Source organism: Paroedura picta, chromosome 3, assembly GCF_049243985.1.
Source record: "Paroedura picta isolate Pp20150507F chromosome 3, Ppicta_v3.0, whole genome shotgun sequence".
Classification (NCBI taxonomy): domain Eukaryota; kingdom Metazoa; phylum Chordata; class Lepidosauria; order Squamata; family Gekkonidae; genus Paroedura; species Paroedura picta.
In genome coordinates, this window is record NC_135371.1 from 167,802,430 (window position 1) to 167,820,797 (window position 18,368).

At 47.2% G+C, this 18,368-nt stretch overlaps 1 protein-coding gene and 1 long non-coding RNA gene across 3 annotated transcripts; one reads left to right on the forward strand and one right to left on the reverse strand.

Annotated features, from left to right (window-relative positions):
- Positions 1-2,925: 2,925 nt before the first annotated feature.
- Positions 2,926-14,794, reverse strand: DSN1 (DSN1 component of MIS12 kinetochore complex). Of its 2 annotated transcripts, none has more exons than XM_077329329.1 (11): positions 14,584-14,794; positions 13,076-13,107; positions 12,137-12,498; positions 10,573-10,646; positions 9,060-9,132; positions 8,648-8,735; positions 8,249-8,308; positions 7,194-7,265; positions 6,468-6,615; positions 5,752-5,839; positions 2,926-4,690 (listed from the first exon to the last, which is right to left on the reverse strand). In XM_077329329.1, exons 3-11 carry the CDS (start codon positions 12,465-12,467, stop codon positions 4,608-4,610), a joined length of 1,017 nt encoding a protein of 338 aa, XP_077185444.1. In that variant the 5' UTR covers positions 12,468-12,498; positions 13,076-13,107; positions 14,584-14,794; the 3' UTR covers positions 2,926-4,607. The 2 variants fall into 2 exon arrangements, with proteins under 2 accessions (XP_077185444.1, XP_077185443.1); XM_077329328.1 differs by having other exon boundaries at positions 13,076-13,112; positions 14,584-14,792.
- A 77-nt stretch (positions 14,795-14,871) lies between these two features.
- On the forward strand, positions 14,872-18,137 carry LOC143833473 (uncharacterized). The gene is made up of 2 exons (XR_013229641.1): positions 14,872-15,261; positions 17,923-18,137. It is a non-coding gene; the product is annotated as an uncharacterized LOC143833473 (long non-coding RNA).
- The last annotated feature ends 231 nt before the right edge of the window (positions 18,138-18,368 follow it).

Genomic DNA, 18,368 nt, shown 5'->3' on the forward strand with positions numbered 1-18,368 from the left:
AATAAATGTATGGCAGAGTTACTTGTTTATTTGGATTTGTATACCGCTTCGGGCGGTTTACAGGAAGGGTGCGGCCACACTTCATCAGAGACTGCAAAATGGAAATGAACAGCGAGGCAGTTCATACAGAGAGGCAGAGCAGAGCATACAACGTAATGAACATGCTTAACAGATTCAAGGACCGAAGGTGAGGAACGAGCTTAGTTTATATGGTTACCGCTTGTTTGGGTTTAAACGTAGTCAAGGAAATAGACATGTCAAGATTGGAGACTGATGGGCAGGAAGCATATAAGTAATATACAAGGCCGAGTTGGTATAATGGGCATGCATACCAACTGGGCAATCTCCCTAAATACTAATACTGAAATTTTCAATCATGGCAGCTGGGGGAGTTTAAAGAGCTTGGTTACATCTCTCAGTCTTGTGATAGATGGGAAATAAGTTTGGCAGCCTGCACCATATACCGCCCTGAGCCCCCAGGGAGGGCGGCATATAAATATAAATAAATTATTTCCCCATATAATTAACAGGGCTGAACCACTGGAACAGACTGTTTGTATTCTTTTAGCCATCTTCCATGATTTAGATGACAAGTCAAATCCTGCAGGCCTCCCATTGGTGTTTATCAGGTTACGGGTATTGTGAGGACACCAGTTGCATCCGTGTTTGCAACCATTCATTCCCTCAATCGAAATTTTGCGATGGCAGGATTTTTGCAGACCTTTAACTAACCTGCTGGGCGTTAGGATCTTGATCTGGTTAGGCCCACATCAGCCGTATCTTTGTGGACGATTCTATTTTCCGTGAGCTTTGTATATTCACAAAGAAGGGCATTTTCAGAGATTAGTGGAACATGGGAAGCCAGTAGGTCAGAGTGGGTTTAATACATCTGTAGATGGTTCTTATTGTGGCAGAGTTCGACATCAAGTTTGTGGACACGGGGGCTGTTGAGCCACACTGAAGCACCATGCTCCGTGGTTCAATTCTAGCTCGCTTCCTCATAGTACACCCTGGGCAACGCTAAAGAGCCAGAACTGATAGCAAGATAATAAGATCTTCTGGCTACAACTCACAGGGGCAAAGTCAGGTGTTTAAAAAGGACATTGGCACATAGTATTGCCAATTCTGGCATAGAAATTTCCTGGAGATTTATAGGTTGCTAACTTCTGGCTGGGATGTTCCAGATCTTGGTAATGGAGCCTGAGGACAGTGAGGCTTGGGCAGGGGAATAGCCTCGGTGGGATGTGAAGCAACACAACTAATCTCCCAGCCGTCCTTCCAAAATGGCCTTTTTCTCCATGGGAACAGATCTCTGTCACCTGGTGATAAACCAGGATTACCAGATGTCCTTTTTTTATGTCATCCTCTTTTGGGGCTCTTTTAAAAAAATGATGAAAATGTTCTCTTTTGGGTTGGGATATTTCTAGTGAGTAGCAATTATCACAGCTTAAATAAGTAGGTGTATTTAAAAATGAGATGTCATAGCAATTACTGCCTTGAAGTAGTGAGAAAATATGCCCTCTTTTTTGCTTTGCAAAACATAGTAGCCCTAGAAAAACTAATTCTGGGAGACCTTGATTGCCCCACCTGGAGGTTGGCAACCCCATGTAGGGGTGTGGAGCCCTCCCAGAATGTTCAGCAGGGTTTGTGTCCACTGGAGCAGGGGTAGTCATCCTGTGGTCCTCCAGATGTCCATGGACTACAATTCCCATGAGCCCCTGCCAGCGTTTGCTGGCAGGGGCTCATGGGAATTGTAGTCCATGGACATCTGGAGGACCACAGGTTGACTACCCCTGCTCTGGAGGAGACGATCCTTGGAGACTATAAATCTATTAAAAATTAATTCAAGAAAAACGCCCAGCTGGTCCTGCTCACGCCCTTTACAAGTGTCTTCAGCTTTGTATTGGCATTTAACAGGGCTGCACAACAGGGAGTTAAACACTTAGAGGGAGGAACAGCCGTGACTCTAATTCAACACTTCAGGCGCAGTAGGATTTCTTTTGATGTTGTATTGCATGCAGATGTTAAGTTTATGGTATTTATTTAGATCTTATTCACACAGATGAAATCTTTCTGAAGGAAGGAATATTTCCATGGAAATAGCTCTAATCAATAGTTATTCATGCATTATTTTGAAAGGATTTCTTAACCTGAACCTACTTGAAGCTTTTCTTTTAAGACTCTAGGGTAAGAATACACTACGTTATTTACATTCCTCTTCATTGTTTGCCTCTCATGGGATTTTCTTCAAACCTCATTACAATGTGGCCAATCTAATTCCCCCCCTGGAGGTTGGCAACCTTGTGTAGGGGTGGTGCTCCCAGAATGCTCATCAGGGTACGTGTCCTCTGGAGCAGTGGTCCCCAACCTTTCTGAGTTTGGGGACCGGCAGGGCATTGGGGTGCGGCCCGCGGCCCGCACGCGGGCCACGCCCACACATCGCCCGCGCCTGCGGGCGCACCCACACATCGGGCCGCGCCCCTGCATCGAGCCGCGCCCCGATTCCTTCTCCCCGCCCTCCCGCAGTAAGAAGCTTCCCGGGCCGCAAGCTTGCAGCCTGGGAAGTTTTTTACTGCGGGGGGGGGGGGGGAGAGGGAGCCGCGGCCCGGCGCCATGGCCTTCGCAGCCCGGCACCGGGCCGCGGCCCGCAGGTTGGGGATCACTGCTCTGGAGGAGCTGACCCCTGGAGACTGGATTTCCCTTGTAATCCCAGGTAAACTCCAGACCCCACCTAAAAGGTGGCAAGCAGATTACTGCTGGAGCTTCTAATTAACATTTAACCCCAAAATTAAAACTATGAATTTGTCTTAGAAGTATTACATCATGTTAAGAAGAGAAAGCCATGGCCATTTCTTCCCAGTGTTTCTCACCACTTAAATGACCTATCAAAGGCTAACACCAGAAATGCAGAACAACAAACAAGTATTCCATTTTCTGATTGTGCATTCAATCAGAATATATTGTATTTTTCTGTCATGTGCTGGAAACTACTAAGCCACTTCACTGTGACTGGAAAGTACATTGGAAAACAGCAAACAGAGATGCAGTCCAAACTGCTGATTTTTAAATGATCACCAAAATGCAAGCACTCCAAAGAACCTACTATGCAAATAAACAAATTGTTGACACTCAGACTGAACAGATTTTCAAGCCACTGGAGGAACAATTAATTTTAAGAGGCAGGAACATTACATCCTCTGAGCTGCTTAAAGAAAAACCTCATGGGAAAAATATCAGCTAAGACCATAAGAGAAGCCATGGGCGATCTGGCCAATGGCCCATCCAATCCAATGCTCTGTGTCACGCAGTGCTCAAAACCCAGGTGCCATCAGGAAGTCCACCAGTGGGTCCAGAACTGCAGAAGCCCTCCCACGCTTGCCCCCCAAGCACCAAGGATACAGAGCATCCCTTCCCTAGACAGAGCGTTCTACCTGCACCTTGTGGCTAATAGCCACTTGTGGACTTCTGCACCATATGTCTCTCCAATCCCCTCTTGAACCTGTCTATGCTTATAGACACCACCACTTCCTGCAGCAGTGAATTCCACACGTTATTTACTATTTGAGGGAAGAAGTACTGCCTATTGTCTATACTAAGCCTGTGGGGAATCAAACCTGGTCCTATAGATTTCGAGTCCACAGCTCTTAACCACAGCATCATGCTGGCTCTCTAATTGTTACAGCAATTAGAGAAGAACAGGGAGGTATCAGAAAGCAGAAGGACCTGGAAGCTAAAGATCATTGCAGACTTCTCAGCCCAGTGGCTCGGCACCAGGATGCCCAATGCCTGTGTTCCCAAGGACCTGTGCCAGACAGTAATCTTGGAGTCTGAGGATCCTTGTGTTGTGATAGAAGCTGCTGCCAAAGAAATGTTTGTACAAATCTACTTAGCTAATCAAACCCCCAGTGGCCAATCAGAAATCTCGCTGGGCAAAAGTCCCAACTGGCCCCGTCCGCGTCCTAAAAACATTTTGCTGATGGCAGAAAACATGTCAGTGGGCACCGCACAGGGGACTTTGTGATAGGTTCTCGCTGCCGCCCATCAGGTTTATCCTAGAAACTGGTGGTGTTGCAAGGCAATCTCAAGAAAACCCAAGTGTCATCTTCCTTTGGTGTAAATGAAGACCAACTAGAAGAACAGTCGTCATCTCTTGCTAGGTACCTCATAGGATGAGCACAATGCCCTTCACTGAACAACGCAAAAACATTTTGCTGATGGCAGAAAACGTGTCAGTGGGCACCACACGGGGGACTCCGCGATAGGTTCTTGCTGCCGCCCATCAGGTGCAAGGCAATCCCAAGAAAACCAAAGTGTCATCTTCCTTCAGTGTAAATGAAGACCAACTAGAAGAACAGTCGTCATCTCTTGCTAGGTACCTCATAGAATGAGCGCAATGCCCTTCACTGAATGGGATGGGATGCATGTCTCTTTAATTGAAGTGTGGCCAAGCAAGGAGGTGACCCATACTACAGGAAGTGTTCATACCACCGCCATTGTTCAGATGTGGGGCGAAGATGCCGCCTCCCCAGACATTTAGTGAAGAGCGTCATGCTTGCTGCCGACAAAGTGTCCGAAGCCAACCAAGAACAGACTTGCTCGCGAGACGTTTAAGGTGCAGGTGGGGCTGTCGGGGGAAGCAGCAGCAGTTTCCGGGCTGGAGAGTTTTCCATTCCCTGGAAAGTCCTTGATCCTGAAAAAGGAGACCAAATGAAAAATCAAAACCCATTAACCTCTGCAGACATAGTTAACTGAAAGGCCCAGCCGAGAGCAGATATAATGCAGCAGATTCATTCGCTGGCAGATTTCCACCTCCAGGAAAGATGACTAGCCACTCTGAGACGCCTAATGCTCAAGAGAGGCACTTTTTCCCAGGGAGGGAGCTGGTCTCCTCCGCACCGCCGCTTGCTTCTTAAGCACAGAACTTCTATGGTCAAGCCCAGTAGTTTGCCTTCTAGACTTTATTATTGCTTTCTGGATAGAGTCTAGAACTGATATCTATTAAGCACAGAACTTCTTTGGTCAATCCCAGTACAGTCTGCCTTCTTGATCTCATTATTCCTTCCTGGCTACTATATATAAATTAAAAATCTCCTTTGAAAAAGAGTTTTTATGCCCTTTTTCACTGCCCCAAGGAGTCTTCCCTTTCCTCTCCCTACGACAGACACCCTTTGAGGTAGATGAGGTTGACAGAGCTTTCAGGACGGCTCTGTGAGAACAGCACTATCAGTATTGTGACTAAAACCAAGGTCACCCAACTGGCTGCATATGGAGGAGCAGGGAATCAAGCCAGGCTCACTAGATTAGAAGCCGCTGCTCTTAACCTCTACACCAAGCTGAGTCACAGCTGACTTATGGTGATGCTGTAGGGTTTTCAAAGGAAAGAGACATTCAAAACTGGTTTGCCATTGTCTGCCTCTGCGTCCCAAACTTAGGCTAGGCAGGGCCATTCCGATCAACTACCACAGCAGAAGGATTTTCTGTGTGTGAGTGAAGGTAAGCTGTGGCAGCCATTTTGTGGCTCGCTCCACTTCCCATGACACCTGGTTTATGGCAGCTCCCACCACATGGTGTTAGAATTCCAAAGGTGCCCGCAGGCTGAAGAAAATTGGGGACCCCTGGAGGAATGCTATGTATGTTAATGCAGGCAGAAAGGTTGGGAACGTCTCTTAGACTCTGATGCTATACTCTGCATTCCTGAGGTTAAAAAGATACCCATCCCACCCACCCACCCCAGGTCCTCGGAACACTTACCAAGTTGCTCTGATAGCTTCTGGAGGTGCCCGCTGTTGTCTTCCATGAAGGCTTGAAAAACACTGATGGCCTGATGAATTTCATCCAGCTCGAAGACAGAAAAAACACCACAGTGAGGCAATCTTAAAAGTGACCAATGATGTCCACTTCCTTTAATGGAAGCCATCCCAAGGGGATGCAGCCAGAACAGTTCTTTACAACTGCTCCACAACAACAGGTCAGTTCAAAACCCCCCTTCTACCAAAGGCAGCCAGCCCCAATTCTCACTTGCCTTCTTTCTCACAGTGCACCACCAGCTAGCAAAAACACTCAGCTACCTGGTCTTCTAAAGAGAAGCTGGATTTTGTACTCTCCTTTTCACGACCCGAAAGAGTCTCAAAGCGGCTTACAATTGCCTACCCTTCCTCTCATGAATTTTGACTGGACTCGACAAGCAGCCCTTCTGTGGACTCATATGTTCTGAAGAATTTAGCATGCACAGAGACATCAAGGAAGAGGGTCAGCCAGTAGAAGAAAAGTTGGGTTTTATGCCTAGCTTTTCACTGCCTGAAGGAGTCTCAAAGGGGCTTATACTCGCCTTCTCTTTCTCTCCCCACAACAGATACCCTGTGAGGAAGGTGGGGCTGAGAGAGCTCTGACAGAACTGCTATGTGTTCAAGACTGTGAAAGGCCCAAGGTCACAGTTCTGGTTCTCAGCCTAGCCTCCTGCTACTCACCACTAGCTCCATGGAGTCAAAGACCTCTCCTTGAGAGTCCACTATTTGCTGGTAGTCTGGTTTGGTTTGAAGCACGTGGGCCTGCGATGAACCAAGGTAGTTAGCGGGCTCCTCTGGGACCGGCCTCAACTTGCATAGCTGCAGTTGGCTTGAAGACAAAAGAGACAACGAGGGTCAACAGCTGTTGGTGCATCTGGGGCCTACCTTGGATGGTGGGCTCAGGCCATAGTGGCATTGCTCTGGGAGGTGATATGAGGCCACAGAATCAGAGTTGGAAGGGGCCAGAAAGGCCAAGTCCAGCCCCCTGCTCAATGCATTAGCCTAAAGCATCCAGAATAAGTATGTGTTCAGCCACTGCTTAGAATCATAGAATCATAGAGTTGGAAGGGGCCAGACAGGCCATCCTGTCCCACCCCCTACTCAGCGCAGAAACAGCCTAAAGCATCCAGGATAAGTATCTGTCCAGCCACGCCCACCGATTCCTCCCACGCTGTCACTGGCAAGATGGGCTGTGATTCCCCAAGGGAGCTGGCCCTGGCTTTGAGTGTTCCATGAGCTTTCCCCCTCTGGGAAAACATAAATCCACAAAGTTTTTAAAGCTACAGTCGGGGTGGTTCTCCAAATGTCCATGGGCTACAATTCCCATGAGCCTCTGCCAACAACATCTGGTCCTGGCACTATCTTCAGTTCAGCTTGTCTTAAAATGGGAGAGGTTAGCAAGCTCACCTTGATATTTCCTCAGCGCTTCTCTGGTAAGACCAAAGCAATCGATCCCAGGCTTGGTTCTCTTCGGAGAGCCTGCGGAACGAATGGTGAAAGTCCAAAGTTATCTGAGGACCATTGGCTAGGCTCGCATAAGGAATGCATGTAAGGTTGTCTAGGATTCGGTTAACTGAGTTGCAGAAGAGCTATTGCCAAAGTACGCTTTTGTGTTGGGTGAGGCCTGTGGGGTGGCTTATGTCAGAATGCTTCTGGTTTAACAGCTGCTATACTTCAATAGTACTGCAAACACAATCTAGGCCATGGCACCCACCAAATCTTTGTAGAAAGTAGATGGGGAAGATCTAACTGGCTACCCAAATGTAAGCAATGCTGTTTCATTGGCAGCTGCTGCCCTGAGTTGGTTTTATTCTCTCAGGCCTCCCTTTCACTCTATCAATCTTCTTCAGCTAACTGTGCGCATGGCTCCGCCTCCTAGAGCAGCCATTTTATGATAACACACATCCCCCTGTATCGGATTTCCAAAGATCACACAGTATATTAAAATGAACTGGAATAACAGAGCTCTGCCATGTGAATTCCTTCTTGTCCTTTTCAACTTTATTTAGAAGAGTGGATTCCTATATGCCGCTTTTTCTCAACCAGAAGTCCCAAAGCAGCTTACAGTCGCTTTCCCTTCCTCTCCCCACAACAGACACCCTGTGAGGTGGGTGAGGCTGAGACAGCCCTGAGATTACTGAAGAAGAAGAGTTGGTTCGTAGATACCTCTTTTCTCTACCCGAAGGAGTCTCAAAGCTGCTTACAGTCACCTTCCCTTTCCTCTCCCCACAACAGACACCCTGTGAGGTGGGTGAGGCTGAGAGAGCCCTGATATTACAGCTCACTCAGAACAGCTTTATCAGTGCTGTGGCAAGCCCAAGGTCACCCAGCTGGCTGCATGTGGGGGAGCGGGGAATCAAACCTTGCCCGATTAGAAGCCAGTGTGCTCCTTTGTGTATCTTTGTGCATCTTTGTGTATCAGATTTCCAAAAGTGCCTATACGCTCAAGAAGGCTCTCTTACCTGGCTATATTCTCCTTCAAGGTAGCCAGCGATGCACTTAAAACAGGATCAGATGTATCACTGAAATACAGAAAGTTCTGATGGTTATAACAGCGTGACAGAGGAAATCCATGCTGCTTCTGTGCTTGTTCTAACTTGGTCTAGCCAGCCTTCTTCGGAAGGCTGTCCGCATGGTCTCCCTTCCAGATCCCGAGCTGGCTCACACCCCTGCACTTAGCTCCCCTCCGCAGCATCGGGGTCAGCTTTTGGACCCTTCACTGGTGCCAAGGAGAAAGCCAGGGATTAACCACACTCATTCCGATTGAAGAGGTGGAAGTTCAGACTGGGAGTAGATACTGTCTTGATCACAAGTGTCTCTGAAAGCAGAAATTGTTTTCACCAAAAGGAAGCGGTCATTACCCTTTGGGTTCTTCAAAGCATTTCTGAAGAGTTCCATCGAGGTCCAGCCTCTTAGTGCAGAATCTCAGCTCTTCTGAAATCTCATTCACTGCAATGCGAAGGAAGGGACAAGACAGAGGTGTCAGATTTCAAGTTGCACCAATGGAGGAGTGCTTCCATAAGCAAGCATCAATTTGTGAGGACCCTCGGTAGAAGGCAGTGTCAAAGGTCTGACCCAGCAGGGCTCTTCTGATGTTCTTAGGAAGGTCTTGACCTCTCTGCCCTGTTGTCAGCCATCCAGGGGAACTGGTCAGCCACTCTGTGAGACTGAATGCTGGACTAGATGGATCACTGGTCTGATCCAGCAGGGCTCTTCTTACACTCTCTTAAAGCACTATTCTTGCTATGCTGCCGTGGAACCTGGCAGACCTACCTTTCCGTTCAAAGACATCAGGATTAAACCCTTCAGTATGCTTTAAGGAATCTTTAAACTTCTGGGCAGTGTACTGGAGGGATGGAGAGAAGATTGAGACATATTTAGCTTTTTTTCAGTGCTCTTCACAATAACCCCCACACACATACACACGCGCACACACATGGGACAAGGCTGTATAATTATTACAGCAACTAGAGAACAGGGAGGTATCAGAAAGTAGAAGGAAGGACCTGGAAGCTAAAGATCACTGCAGACTTCTCAGCACAGTGGCTCGGCATCAGGATGCCCAATGCCTGTGTTTCCAAGGACCTGTGCCAGACAGTAATCTTGGAGTCTGAAACTGCACAAGATTAAACCTTCTCAGGCGGCGAGGCTCTGCAGTAAAACAGGCACCAGGTAGCAATCAGGGGTTCACAGGTTGGGAGCATGGCTGCATTCACACAATTGCCAAGAGAGCTGTGTTTGGACTTCCATTTGAAAACGGTCTTCTCCTACTCCTTGCTCAGGCTTTCTCAACCAAGGTTTCATAAACCCCTGGGGTTTCTTGATGGCCGTGGAAAGCTTTACGGAAAAGGGAGGGGGGAGTTAAAATACTTTTCGATACGTATTTTAAAATTTGTTAAACAGTTATCAGGTGATATGACCATATATGGTCATGTTGACCAGCTCTGCTCTCCCAAAATGGCCTGGAGGGGGTGGGAAGGGGAGGGGTACCAGGTGGGCGTGGACACAGCTACGCTCCCCAACCATATTCTGCACCATCGGGCCACTTCTGGGGTTTCTCGAAGCCTGAGGAATGTTTCAGGAGTTTCTCAATGGTTGAAAAGTTGAGAAAGGCTGTCCTAGAGAGTCCAAAGGCCTTCCAAAGTGCTATGGAGGACCTGCTGGGCTTCCAGGTGGAGGAGTTCAGCAGGGGGAGGAATTGCGGGAAGGTGACTGCCAGCTTAGAAATATCTAAGTGTATTCTTTCACGTGCGCTCACTGCAGGGCTTTGTGGCCTGAGCATGGCCAAGGATGCAATCTGAGGGCCAAGTGCTTATCCTAGGGGCTCTTTGCCTGTGGATTACAGCCCACCACCCTTGCAATCGTCAACTCAGGCCAACTTATTTACTAGTTATTTAAATCAACATTTGCAAGGTAAACATGCAAGGGAAGTGAGGAATGAATGCTAGTGGGTTTGGAAGAATCGCACTTGTTGGCCACCCTTCTATCAAGCACTTGGATGATTTAAAACAGGGGTAGTCAACCTGTGGTCCTCCAGATGTTCATGGACTACAATTCCCATGAGCCCCTGCCAGCACGAAGGCAGGGGCTCATGGGACTTGTAGTCCATGAACATCTGGAGGACCACAGGTTGACTACCCCTGATTTAAAAGACAACGGGATTCACTATTGAAACTGCCCACACTATGGGATCTGAGTGTATTTTGATTAGCGTGAAGGAGTGTTTCACAGAAAAAGCACACGGCGGAACACATCCAGTAGGGCGAGCACGGAGAGCCGACCTTACCTGGAAACTGGCAAGGAGAAGCTGTGCCATCCGGTCCTTTTCCGGCAAGTCCAGGCTGATTGCTTTGCTCAGTTCTGAAAAATGAAGCCATGTGCAACTTGAAACCCTGCACTGTTTGTCGGCTATTTTAGAAGTAGTTTCAAGGGTGTATGTTAAGCTGACAGTCACCTGCCCAAAGGGTAACTGGCTGCCGATCTGGATTTAGGTGAGTCGCCAGGTTGGTCTTAAGCAGCAGAACAAAGTTTAAATCCGGCGGCACCTTTAAGACCAACAGTTTTATTCCGAGTATAACCTTCAAGTGGGTTTTTTTTTGCTGCCAATTGTGTCAGTTTGTCATCCCCCCAAAAATATTTCCGACTTATATTGTGAGCATAGCGCTGTGGTTAAAGAGATGCGGCTTCTAATTCCCCACTCCTCCACATGCAGCCAGCTGGGTGACCTTGGGCAAGCCACAGTGCTCTCGGAGCTGTTATTTCAGCAGTTCTCTTAGAGCTCTCCAACCAGAGATAATTTCCACCGGATTTGAATTTTCTTTTTACCATTACCCCTTAATAGGATTATATAAGACAAGGTCTTCCTTTCTGGATACCATAGCATAACTACATAAGTGGAATACAAAATGGACCTTGTAAAAAAAAATAGCTTGCCATTCCCAGCTACCAAGCAGAGCTAAGCCTCCACGCTCAAACCTGCATTTGCTTCAGATCTTTGGACAGAGGAAATTCCCAGTAGGCAGTCTTAGAAGAAGAAGAGTTGGTTCTTATATGCTGCTTTTCCCTACCCGAAGGAGGCTCAAAGCAGCTTACAGTCGCCTTCCCACAACAGACACCCTGTGGGGTGGGTGAGGCTGAGAGAGCGCTGATATCACTGCTCGGTCAGAACAGTTTTATCAGTGCCGTGGCAAGCCCAAGGTCACCCAGCTGGCTGCATGTGGGGGAGTGCAGAATCGAACCTGGCATGCCAGATTAGAAGTCCGCATTCCTAACCACTACACCAAACTGGCTCGTAGAGCTACACTTCAGAGGAAATGTTAAAGACTAACTCACTGCAGTTGCCTACTGTAGACCATAATTCAGGACAACATAGTATCTACACCATTAAACTACAGTCTCTAGCACAAAGTTCGACAGTATATCCTGCTCCAATTCAATGGAATTTTCAGGCCCTGTATAAATCTGTTTTACAGCTATAGATTTTTAAAGGTAAAGGTAAAGGTATCCCCTGTGCAAGCACCAAGTCATGTCTGACCCTTGGGGTGACGCCCTCTAGCGTTTTCATGGCAGACTCAATACGGGGTGGTTTGCCAATGCCTTCCCCAGTCATGACCGTTTACCCCCCAGCAAGCTGGGTACTCATTTTACCGACCTCGGAAGGATGGAAGGCTGAGTCAACCTTGAGCCGTCTGCTGGGATCGAACTCCCAGCCTCATGGGCAGAGCTTTCAGACGGCTGCCTTACCACAAGAGGCTCTTTTTAAAGGTAGCCAGTTCATAACTTGGAACTGGAGAGTTTTGTCTACCTGGTCCTTAGCCTGCTGAATCATCAAGGTGTGCTGGGAGACCTACCAGTAATGTCTGCATGAACAGAAGGTAGAGACTTCCGGCGATTCGCATCCTGTTTGATACTGCGGCGACTCAAGGATGGGCGTGAGATCCGCGGGCTGGGGAGCTGCCCCAAGGAGACGTTAAATGAAGCAGAAGCCTTCCCGACGTCAGGATTCGGTCTCTGGGGAGATATTCTCTTAGGGCTGGGGCCACCGTCCTCAACCTTCTTAGGACTGGGCGGCCTATGTCGTTTTGTCTTGCTAGGCCTGGAGAGACTGGGCCCGTCGCTGGTTTTAGTATCACACCCGGAACTAGCCGTTCCCTCTGAGCTGCGAAAACACTCAGCTTCCATTTTCTCCTGGCTGGGGGGGAGGGGGGATTCTCTGGAATAAAGGGAGAAATGCCGCTCCAAGTTGAAAACTAGCACACAGCAAATCAACCCGCCGACTCAGGAACCTACCCAGGGGTCTCTATACCTGGTGCTTGTGGGTGCCATGGTGCCTGCCAACACCTTTGCCCACCAAGAGGCATTTTTAGAAAGTGGGTGGGACTTTTGCTCAGCAAAGCTTCCGACTGGCAGTGCAGATTCCTTTTCAATGTGGCTTTCGGAGCAGTTGTCACCACAGCACAAGGTGCTTCACCATGTGATTGAAGTTAAACAGAAGCAATTATTTTGTGGCTGGCTGTGGCCCCAGGGGCAGCCACTTTGTGTCAGAATCCCAAAGGAGCCTGCAGGCCCCAAAAGACACGGGGACCCCTCATCTAGTGGCACAAAAAGGGCCGTTTTCATTTTAAAGTTTCCAACAGATGGGCCTTGTAGGGAAGACGAGGGTAAATAAATAGCTGAACAGGTAAAACTGGTTGCAACAGGCACAACAGCAAAGACTGTTGCACAGCTTTAGACTGGTACAGATTTATTTCAACAGTAGATGATCCATGCATTTTAAAACTAGTTCTTACCTGAACAGTTTGCTCGTTTGGTGGGCTCACTTCTGCACTGCAAAGTAAAAAAAAAAAAGTGTTGGGTTCTTCTGCCTTTTAAGTCAGTTTCCTTCATTTCTATCTACCAGAGCGCCAGCTTGGTGTCATGGTTAAGAGAAACAGCTTCTAATCTAGAGAACCAGGATTGATACCCCACTCCTCTGCCACGTGCCGCTAGCTGGGTGACCATACACCAGTCACTTCTCTCAGAGGTCTCGGCCTCCCCTACCTCACAGGGTGTTTGTTGTGTGGAAGGATAAGCGATTGTAAGCTCCTTTGTGACAAATGGGTGTCTAGTGGGTGTCTGTTGTGGGGAGAGAAGGGGTTCCTAGGGATGCCAGCCTCCAGGTGGAGCCTGAGGATCCCCCTACAATTACAGCTCATCTCCAGGCGACACAGATCAGTTTCCCTGAAGAAAATGGCTGCTTTAGAGGGTGGATTCCATAGAATTACAATGGCTTAAAATATAACAAACCATTTCTGAAAGAGTTGTGGTCCAAAGACTTTTCCATCAGTTTATTGCTTGATGAAGTGTTCACAACAAATCATCAAGCTGATCGTTTCTGCCAATATGACTTTTCTCAACTGATAATTCATACAAAAACAAAGTTTTTCATATACTCCAAGAAGATTTTTCCAAAATATACAAAGAGTTTTGTTGGCAGCTTAGCCTACATTTATCCCTCAGGCTTCTGTGACTATCAATTTTGAATAACCAAATGAGAAAAGCCAAATTGACAGGAACGACCGTCTTGATGATTTGTTGTGAATCGTTATTGTTGTTAGTTGACCCATCGCGACCCCATGGACAATGATCCTCCATGCCTTCCTGTCCTCTACCATTCCCAGGAGTCCATTTAAGCTCGCACCAACTGCCTCAGTGACTCCACCTTTACCTTTGCTGTGAATACTTCAAGCAATAAATTGCAGGAAAAGACCACTGACAACAACTCTGGCAGAAACACACACACACACACATATATACCTGGTGATCACTAAGGAAAACCTTACATCACCTTACATTAAGCTGACTGGATTTTAACATAGGTAAAGCGGGACACCATTAACCGGAGGGGTTCTTGATTAAAAATCTGGTCTACATGGAGCAACAAAAAGTTTCATAGAACGCATAGAAAGCAAAAATAGCATTGTAATATATATTTTTAAATATATATCAATTGTATCTTTTCCCTGTTTTCTGTAAACTGCCCTGAGCCCTCGGGGAAGGCGGTATATAAATATAATAGTAAATAATAAATACATTTCAATTTATTTATTTATACCAATTTATACAAAACTTATACAAAATTATTTATACAAATTTCATAAGTACAACCTCCAAAAGTGGGACAACCTGGTCACCTTAACTTACATAGCCACAAACATACATGTAGTCCAGCCCCCTGCACAATGCAGGATTCTATGCCATTATAGGCCGCTGAGGCCGCTCCCCACCTCACCCCCTCAACCCCCCAGGAATTTCCCACCTCAGCTAGAGGAGCCGCCTCAGCACACGCGACTCCTGCCGCCGCAGCCAGGACGTGAGAACGGGTGACGCCGCGGCGGGGCAATCCTTGACCAAGGGCCGGCCGTTCCCCCGCCGAAGGAGGCGCCCACACGCAGCTCCCCCGCTCCCGCTCGACGATTCAAGTGCTCCCGCCGCCGCGCAGGCGCGAAACAAACCTTCTCCCTCCGCCTTCCCCCGTCCAATAGGCGTGCGTGGAGGGCGCGCGAGGCCGTTCGAAACCGCTCAGGCGCGTGCGTGTTCAGTAACCATGGCGACAGGCCGCGGTTTTCCTTCTCAACGGGCGAAGGTGGTGGTGGGCCGTTACGTCGGTCCCAACGGAAGGGGCTTGGCTGGACGGGCCGGTTTGGGGCAAGGGTCTTTCGACCTTGAAGTCGCCCTTTTAATGCATGAACGCCTTCACAACGGGGGGCGTGGGGGGATTCTTCACCGGTTAAATTAATTGTTGGAAGCCCACCCACCCACCTACCTCAGGTCTCAAGGGACGGTTGGCGCGGTTTTGGTCGATCGCGCATGCGCGGCCCAAGAATAATAGATTTAAAATCCTTGGCCAACCATGGAAAAGATGCCGGCATTTGCTGAAGTACCGCGAGTGACCCAGAAATTACTACTGCAAAATTTCTGGGGAAAGCTGGGTCGGGTATGATTCATTTAACTTTATATCGCGTTACTGCTGTTTTGTTTGGTTCTAGCTGGCGTATATGTTGGACTATCGGGATCTTACGGCTTCTGGTACTGTTTTTAAATGCCCGTCAAGGTGATGTAACTGTAATTTAAAAGCCTAGTCATCCAGAGGTTCGGAGGAGAATCCCAGATGAAGCCAAAGGTAATATTGGCGCAAATATAGGAAGAGCAGCACGAGAGCTTCCTTCCCAGCAAGGCATTTTGTAACTTTAAAAACTCGTCAATTTGCAGTTTTACACATTTCTATTTCATGCGTCATCATCAGTATCTTGACACCTTTGGATTGGTCAAGGTCTCAGGCCATATGTCCATCGATCAGTATTTTCTACTCAACCCAGCAATGGATCTAGGGCAGCCTTTCTTTCAGGCTTCAAGGACCCCCAGAAGTGATGTCAGCTGGTCACACCTCCCTGCCACACCCCCAGAAGTGACATTCACCCACACCTTTTACCCTCCTTTACTACTCACTACAGTGGCTCAAAGTGAGCCACAGCCCATCTTTTGTAGTAAACCACACTCAACCCACCCCCCAAAATATGGACAGTACTAGACTATGTTACAGAGTTGTCCTAACCCCCCCCCTTTCTGGAAACATGAAATTGCAAACAATTCCCTAGGACAGAAAAATTAGCAAAAGTCTTCCGGCACATCAAATGTGTCCACTTTTCAGCCCCACATATTAGGGACAGCCAATATGTTGGAAAAGAATGCTTTCAAGGTATAGGATTGCTACCTTACAGTGCCACATGGAGGATGAAGGCAGAGATATTTTTGGTCATGTTGGATGTCAGGATGAATCTAATCTTTGACATAGAAGGTTTCATCTAAATTTGAGGAAGAACTTTTTACAGCAATATGTGTCCCCTTATGAGGTGGTGGATTCATTGTCGGAGGTTTTTAAGTACTAGTTGTATACTTACTTGTCAGGAATGTTGTATTTGTCATTCCTGTATTGACTAGGGGTGTGTGTGTGTTGGGCTAGATTACCCTCGTAGTCTCTTCCAACTCTTGACATTAAATAAAACAAAAGATACAATAAGATTGGGCTACCCTGGGCCATCCATCCAGACTACAGAGGTTTCACTCCAGCAGGAAGTTTTGTAGGACCTAATTGGTCAGATGCTGTGAAAGAATTCTACGTGGATATCTTATGTAGATGTTTAAACTACCCTATGTATTCTTCCCTATGCAATACGTACAATTCACTAGGCTTGTGGCGCAGAGTGGTAAGGCAGCAGTCATGCTGTCTGAAGCTGTCTGCCCATAAGGCTGGGAGTTCAATCCCAGCAGCCGGCTCAAGGTTGACTCAGCCTTCCATCCTTCCGAGGTCGGTAAAATGAGGACCCAGCTTGCTGGGGGGGGGTAAATGGTAATGACTGGGGAAGGCACTGGCAAACCATCCCGTATTGAGTCTGCCAAGAAAACGCTAGAGGGCATCACCCCAAGGGTCAGACATGACTCGGTGCTTGCACAGGAGATACCGTTACCTTTACGTATTCTTCCCTATGCAATACGTACAATTCACTAGGCTTGTACCTCCATGCAAAAGATCTGCCCAACATGGATCTCGTTACTTTGCATCTGGTGAAGCGGGCTCTAGTCTCCCAAAATGTAGGCTGGAATAAATCTTGCTGGCATTTAAGTTGCTACTGGCCTTTTGCTTACTCCTCCTGCAAGATTACAATTGTTGCCTGTCTGGAATTATGCCTTTGAAATGTTGCCACTTCCAACCATAAAGAAAGTGAAATGGGCTCAAATGCAACCAAGAAGTCTTTTCAAAGTCTGTGGCTTTGATCTGCATCCACCCAGAAAGTGGAGACATCTGTGCTCATTGAGCTTAGGCTAGCAAGCCCTCCCAAGTAAATTGCAGCTAGAGCGCACCATGTTTCTCATGCCACGAGAGGTCACTGTCGCTCCTTTGTTCTGCTCGCTTTACCAGAGACTATCTCCTTACATAGCCTGAGACTCCTGGAAAATATAGCTTTGATGTTTGCCATTTCACGTTAAAATAAAAGTGTGAAGATTTGATAATTTGCATAAAGCAGCAAGTGATATGGCTGCTGACAAACAGAAAAGCAAGGCTAAGAAACTAGGATCTTTGATACATACGTATAATTTCTAAAAAATTACATCAGGAACCTACTCATTTTTTTAAGTGTGGCACCTTTAAAACCAACCAAGTTTACCTAGAATAAAACTTTGTTGGTATTAAAAGTGGCTATGCAGTTGAACTTTGTTCTGCTACTTCAGACCAATGCAGCTATCCTGTTTAAAATTTTATGACTGTGATATGAAGCATATGGTTTATGTGCAGTCCTAAATCATAATAAGAGAATTTTCATTTTTAAGACTGCTCAGATTTAGGGTGAAGGATAAGACTATCCAACCGTCAAAAAGCCAAGAAAATGAAGGGAGGGAAACATTTCTTAAAAGGTAGATATGAGCCTAGGAGTTTAATAGGATTTATAAACCCAGCTAGGAACACAACATGATGGATACTAAGATTTCTCTTTTGCTGGCTTTCTTAGTTCAAAAGCAACTTAAAAGTGCAGCAAAGTCACCTGTGCATGTTCATGCCTACTTTGTTTTTTTTTTCACACCGCCGTGTGAACCACAGGAGTCAGGCTGAACCCGGAGAACTCTGTGCAATTCTGCAGGCCTCATTTCAAAAAGGATGCGGGCAGAATGGAGCAGGTATAGAAGAGAGCAACCAAAATGATCAGGGGCCTGGAGTCAAAGCCCTATGAGGTCACACTGAAGAACCTGGAGTCCTATGAGGACAGGCTGGATGAGTTTGGCAAGGGGACATGATTACTCCCTTTAAATTTCTGATAGGCTCTCCCTTAGAGGAAGGTAGGGAGCTGTTTCTGTTGTCAGCAGAGAATAGGACTCATGATAATGGTGTCAAATGACTGGCGGAAAGATACCAGCTGGAATTAGGAATTGGGGTGTTTTTTGTTTTTTTTACTGTAATTGGCTGCCTAGGGAGTTGGTGAGCTCCATCCAACCGGCAGTCATCAAGCAGCGGCTGGAGAAAACTAGTCAGGCATGCTTTGGGCTGAT

Coding starts and splice junctions, on each gene's coding strand:
- DSN1 (XM_077329329.1), bottom strand. CDS start 12,467: ATGGAAGCTGAGTGTTTTCGCAGCTCAGAGGGAACGGCTAGTTCCGGG. Junction 9,133..10,572: donor TTCTCCTTGCCAGTTTCCAG/GTAAGGTCGGCT, acceptor CCATCCCTCCAG/TACACTGCCCAGAAGTTTAA. Junction 8,309..8,647: donor TGCTTTGAAGAACCCAAAGG/GTAATGACCGCT, acceptor TCTGTATTTCAG/TGATACATCTGATCCTGTTT.